The sequence below is a fragment of the Vicia villosa genome, unplaced genomic scaffold, assembly GCF_029867415.1.
Source record: "Vicia villosa cultivar HV-30 ecotype Madison, WI unplaced genomic scaffold, Vvil1.0 ctg.000506F_1_1, whole genome shotgun sequence".
Classification (NCBI taxonomy): domain Eukaryota; kingdom Viridiplantae; phylum Streptophyta; class Magnoliopsida; order Fabales; family Fabaceae; genus Vicia; species Vicia villosa.
This window is the reverse complement of record NW_026705241.1, coordinates 342,192-348,758: the sequence shown is the minus strand read 5'-3', so window position 1 is coordinate 348,758 and position 6,567 is coordinate 342,192. Positions and strand designations below refer to the sequence as shown.

The 6,567-nt window shown below is 33.5% G+C and overlaps 1 protein-coding gene across 1 annotated transcript; it reads right to left on the bottom strand.

Moving 5' to 3' along the window:
- Positions 1-3,958: 3,958 nt before the first annotated feature.
- Positions 3,959-5,044, bottom strand: LOC131629076 (F-box/kelch-repeat protein At3g23880-like). Its single transcript, XM_058899874.1, has one exon. The coding sequence runs from the start codon at positions 5,042-5,044 to the stop codon at positions 3,959-3,961; it is 1,086 nt and encodes a 361-aa protein (XP_058755857.1).
- Between the last annotated feature and the right edge of the window lie 1,523 nt (positions 5,045-6,567).

Genomic DNA, 6,567 nt, shown 5'->3' with positions numbered 1-6,567 from the left:
AACAAGGAACTTTGCAATTCATCAATTGAAAGTTCATCAACATCATTAGCTTCTTCTATCGAACAGACAACAAAATTAAATTTTGGTGTCAAAGATCGAAGAATCTTCTCAACAACGGTGACATCTGTTGTCTTGTCTCCATGAATTCGCATCTTGTTAACAATAGTCATCATTCTTGAAAAGTAGTCCGTAATAGTCTCTCCTGATTTCATTCGAAGTAATTCGAACTCCGAACGAAGTGCTTGAAGCTGCTGCCTCTTTGTTCTTGTTGTACCTTGGTATTTCTTCTTCATGGAATCCCAAATATGCTTTGCGGTGTCCTTGCAAAGAGTGGTTTCCAAAATTGTGCGATCAATAGCTTGGAAGAGATAATTTTTTGCTTTAAGATCCTTTAACTTCAGCCCTTCATGCTCTGTCTTTTGCGCATTTGTCACCGTAACACCCGCTGCTGGTTCTGCTACTCCAGAAACAACAACCGTCCAATATTCTTTGGACCTCAAGAAGTTCTCCATGAGCATGCTCCAATGGTCATAGTGACCATCAAAGCGTGGAATAGCTGCTTGCACAAAGCTATTTTCTGAAGCCATGGTTGAGAAAAAAAGGAAAAAGAAACTACAAATTTTCTTGGTTCTCTCCCTCACAGTTCACAGTATTTTTTTTCTCTCACTATGAAATCCCTCTCACGTAACCAGCTCTTGATACCACTGATAACAGTAGGAGACAGAATATGGTTTTCTGGCTTATTTCATTCGTAAACTGACAGCCTACAAATAAGCAAATACATAACTGAAAGTACCATGAAAATAGGCACTATCTAACACGTTCAAAATAAACTCCTAATGACTAGGTAAACTGAAACAAACCTACTAGGTAAACTGAAACAAACTTACTAACACTCATAAATACTAGGACAACCCAAACGTGCAAATTATTAAATTTTCTCAACATAATCTTTTACTTCCCTCCATCAATTTCATCTTTATTTTAAATGTAAGGATACAGTCTCATTCATCTTGTTATGAACAGTCTCACTCATGTTGCTATAATGCCCATAACATTCTAAGAAATAATATAAACATCTTCGAAAGAGTCAAGTAACTTATGGTCATTTAAAAGTACATAAAAACGAGACTCACTGGCCATGGAACTAGCTCATAATCATAATTAATTTTGATGACCTTGCCTATGTTACGAGGTTTCAATGATGCACAATGATTCTCATGATAAAACGTACCAATTTAGCACCTTTATTATTCTTAGCCAAAGGAGTTTCATGCATTATAATCAAAGCATTATCATTACATTACCTCTTAGTTTGAGTCATGTTATGGTCCTTAATGTTGACTTTTGCCTTGCCAAAATTGAAAGAAATTTACCACCTTTATGAGGATAATTACCATGTTGGTGATTGTATAGTTTCTATCAAAGGATGTAGCATTTTTCTCATGCTTGGCAATATCATTTTTTTTACCGTTAGAAACTAAAACAACATCGACATTAGTTCCTTTCTTATGAGTATGTGGTTTCCTCTTCACCATTAACCAATCACCATAAATATTATCCGGATTATTCTTCAAAGAATATGTGAACCTGTTATTAATCTTAATATGTGTCCCAATTGTCGTAGCTAGCACCATTAAAATAATTTCATCAAAATAAAAAAGGATCAAACTCGAGAAACAGATTCAGACCATAGTCTTGTTGATCTTGGCAAAGGGTGCAAACTCCTTAGACCATTTTTGTACAATGATGTAATGATCGAAGATCATCCATGTCCCTCCATCCATCACTGTTTCACGTTCAACAATCAACATCATTATCAAATTTAACCATGAAATATCTCTTCCCAATATCCATTAATTGAAAACCACCATCAGTTTCCATAATTTGGTTAACTTGTCACACATGGTGTTAGAGCCAATAAATTTTCCAAATTTTTTGGTTTTTTTCTGGGTTAGTTTAGAGGAGGTTTAAACCCCCGCAATTTATGTCACGTCAGTTTTCATCAACGAAACTTGACGGCAGGGATCAAAATTGCGGATGGAAAAGTTTGCGAGTACTATTATTTGAAAAAAAAATTTAGAAGGATCAAAGTTATAGGATCGCATATTTATAAGAACTAAAAACATATTTAACCAAAAATACAATTAGATCAAAGCTATGATAAATCAAACAACTAAATCATATCAGAAATCAGAAACTTGCTTTCAAAATATTGAAACTAAACTTTCAACATAAGGGGTGAACCTAAACCAAGGTATGGTATGCGGAAGTACATCAAGCAATATTGCTCTATTATTGTTAGTTTTTGGGATAGTAGTGATAGTTTAGAATGTAGTTGGATAGTGTAAAGAGCTTTGATGGATAGTTGAAAGATAGTAGCAAGTAGTGTGTGAGCTAGTATCGGAGCATGGCAACACATAAGTAATCAATTTGTTGTAGGAGGAGAGTAATAGTAAAATGAAGCCTCCAATGTTATTGATATTGGACCTTAAAGGCTTAAAGGCTTGAATACAATTACACATATGCTTGTCTATTTATAGGTGCTTGAGGATGTTTCTAGAATAGAACTATCTAGGCTTTTGGTTGTCTTTTCTACATTACATTGACATAGAACTTTCTAGGCTATTAGTTAATCTAAGATTTATTGGAACACTCTAGAAACATGTAGCAACTTTAGACTATTCTAGTTTTCTCTAAAGATTGTCTTATATTTTTGCTAGAATATTCTAAAAATGTGCATCAATTTCAACACTCCTCCTTGATGCATATTTCCGTAACTCCAAGTGTAGTCCATAAGTGTTCAAATATGTGAATTTGTGAAACTATCTCCTCCTCCATTGATACTCTTATGTAATATATTCTATTTTGAAAAGCATTACCTCCACCGTGATTCAACTTTGTCACACTACTTGTCACAATGATTATTATAACACTCTATCTCATCATTGTTGAAGGCTTTTGACGAGAATCATTTTCAATCCTTAATTGCGTTTGTGATCTTCCTTGTTTGTCTTGTTAAAGACTTGTAACAAGGACCACTTTTGTTGTTTAGTTGCATGTGAATCTCCTTGTCATCACTCTTGCTTTTTAGTTACTATGAGTCTCCTTGTCATTCTTGTAGAAGAATTTTGACAGGGACTCATTCTTGCTCTAGCAGTTGCATTTGTCTTCCTAGACTTGTACTCAAGTTGAGCCTCAAAGGCCACAGGTCCCAATTTTTTTTATCGCCTGGACTTGTGCTCTATCATAACTCGAGCCTTATTTGTCATAGGTTTACGACATTAGTTAGACTTGAAATTAAGAGGGTCAGACTATTATGCTACCTGAACTCCTCTCTCATTTTTAGTTTTGGGTTTTAACTCAAACAGAGTCGGGCCGTGTAGCTACCTGTACTCCTTTGTGTTTGAGTCAGAGACCTCATTTTCTAGTTTTAATAAAATTGTTGGTGACAAGAAGAAATAGTTTGCTACACCCTGTGAATGACGGAACGTAGCTCTGATACCACTGTTGGGTTTTTGGGATAGTAGTGATAGTTTAGAATGTAGTTGGATAGTGTAAAGAGCTTTGATTGATAGTTGAAAGATAGTAGCAAGTAGTGTGTGAGCTAGTATCGGAGCATGGCAACACATAAGTAATCAATTTGTTGTAGGAGGAGAGTAATAGTAAAATGAAGCCTCCAATGTTATTGATATTGGACCTTAAAGGCTTAAAGGCTTGAATACAATTACACATATGCTTGTCTATTTATATGTGCTTGAGGATGTTTCTAGAATAGAACTATCTAGGCTTTTGGTTGTCTTTTCTACATTACATTGACATAGAACTTTCTAGGCTATTAGTTAATCTAAGATTTATTGGAACACTCTAGAAACATGTAGCAACTTTAGACTATTCTAGTTTTCTCTAAAGATTGTCTTATATTTTTGCTAGAATATTCTAAAAATGTGCATCAATTTCAACAATTATTTCTCCTACTATAGAGAATTAGTCGTTGAATCATGATTACCATTATCAACATATCTCCATTCTCAAAAGCATGTAATGGAAACAAATTAACAATTCCATTGCCAGCATAGGTGCCATGAAGGAGATTACAATAATCAACTTCAAGCAATTTCATCCAAGACTCTTCAACTCCAAATTCTTTCATTTGCCATACAAGAAAATTATACCCTTTTGAAGAATGAGAAAAACAAAGACATTCCATCAGCACGCAAACATTTGGTTCAACAACTACCACTTCATCAAAATCCAGAAGGAATGTAAACCTAAATAGTTTGTATGTCTCCGTTCCCAAATCAAGTGAGATAATCACCAGTTCGTCAACAGTAAAAATCTTAGAAATAAAATTACTAGAATCAACGTCGTTACGAAGAGCAAACCAATTAAGACTATTACTCACATAAACAGCGCGACTATTATACAGAGGAGTAAAACGGTAAGGATGAGTGGGAAAAGTTTGAATATTTCCCCAAACGTAATCTTCTATAGTGAAAACACTGAAATCGTTGCCACGCGCAAAGGCCACCACCTTATATTTGTGGCTTACATTATCATAACCAAATGCGAACTCTAACTTTGAATTCAGTTTTCGTTCATAATGGTAAAAACTGCATAGCATTTTGGAGAAAAACCTTGTTGCTGGGTTCCATAACAAGAGGTAGAACTTTCTGTAGGATAGAGAATAATCGACCAAATAGATGATTCCATTGCAAGAGCCAATTATAGTATAGAGATATTTAGAATCAAAAGGGAGACTGAAGGTGTTGATCGAGGGTTTCCGGTGTACGTGGAAGGGATTGAGTAGGTTGATTGTGGATCTAGTTGACAAATCACGCGGGCAAAACACGATGTGTGGAACTCGCGATGATTTCTTGAGATGCATGCCGATGAAGAATGAATCGGAGATGGGGGAGTTCCAGGATTTGCTCACACATTTGAGCCGTCTGAGAAATTTAACGGTGAGGAGTGATAGGATTTGGACGATAAGTTCTTCAGGGAGGGTTACTCCCGACGGCGCGTTGATTTTACCACGCGACATCGATGGAAAGATAAACCCTTAGGGGCTAGGGCGCCTTATATTATATTTAATTTAAAGCCTATGTGTTTTAAGATTTAAGAGAAAATATAATTTTTTTTTTATTTTGGATGCTAAGAGTATGTTTGAATAATTTAAAGGGTTAATGAACTTTTTTTGTCCCTTTAAATATTATAAATTTTGTTTTTAGTCCCTCCAAAACTTTTCTTCAAGAAATCGTCCCTTCAAAATTTTTCTTCTGAACTATTGGTCCCAAACGTCAAATTTCGTAGTTGATCAGTGGCTAAAATCGTAGCTAATCTCTAGCAAATTTGACGTTAGGGACCAATAGTTTAGACGAAAAATTTTGAAGGGACGATTTCTTAAAGGAAAATTTTGGAGGACTAAAAACGAAATTTGCAATATTTAGAGGAACCAAAAAGTTCGTTAACCCTAATTTAAAACACGAAGGAGAACGAAAACGGAGTGGAGCGAAATATAAACTATATTATGTTATTTGGATATTTTACGATAGAGTGGAGCTAATATCCCATTCTATTGTTTAAAAATTATATTATAATGTTTTATTTTCTTTTTATCCTTTATTTCAAAAATATTAATATAGTTAATGTAAAAAAATTTAGGACAAAATTGAAATTATGCTATTAATTTATTTTATTCTATTAGATACACTCCAATTTGAGTGGAATGAAAAACGGAGCTAAAATAGTGGTATTGGATGGAATTGATTTTATTCCATTCCATTCAAATTTTATAAAACCAAATAATCATTTTCCATTAATCCAAACATACCCTAAGGTTATGTTTGAGAGTTTGGAGGAGAGATGAAAGGAGGGTTTTGAAATTTGATTTTTTTTTTTTAAATATAGAGAAAATTTTAAATTTTTTGAAAGAAATTTTGTTTAGACTGATAAAATAATATTTATCATTAATATATATATTTACTTTTTGAAATACTATAACAATAAAAATTATATTTGAATATTTTGGGTAAGCCTTTCAAAACTTTCTTTTAATACAAATTTTGATTTCTCATTTTCCGTATTATAAAAAAGATCAAATTCTACAAAATTCTCTAAACTAAAATCTTTCTATTCTTTTTCTCAAATTCTTCTTATTTTTCAAAAGACTCTCCTCTCACTTCTCTTTGGATGATTAACCTGTAGATAATTAAGGGGTTCCTTGTGCCAAAGAGAACAAGGGGAATGGATGTCAAAGTATTGAGAGTAAGTCAATCCATCCAATGTTTAAAATTAATTCATGAGTTATTTCGTGAAGAGACAATAATTATGTGTATATGGACATTAACACACATTAGCACCCAACGTTGTAATATTTTGTTCAAGTAATATAGATATTTTATGTTGAGCTTCTTATTTTGTTTATATGACCTTATTTTGTTTTTTTCAGGTTATGTTGAACAATCATATGTTGGACATTGGATAATAAACATCACATTAAAGGAAATTATGTTTCAATTTATAGTTGTAGTTGTTGGTTTTGATGGGCAGTACTTAATAATGAGT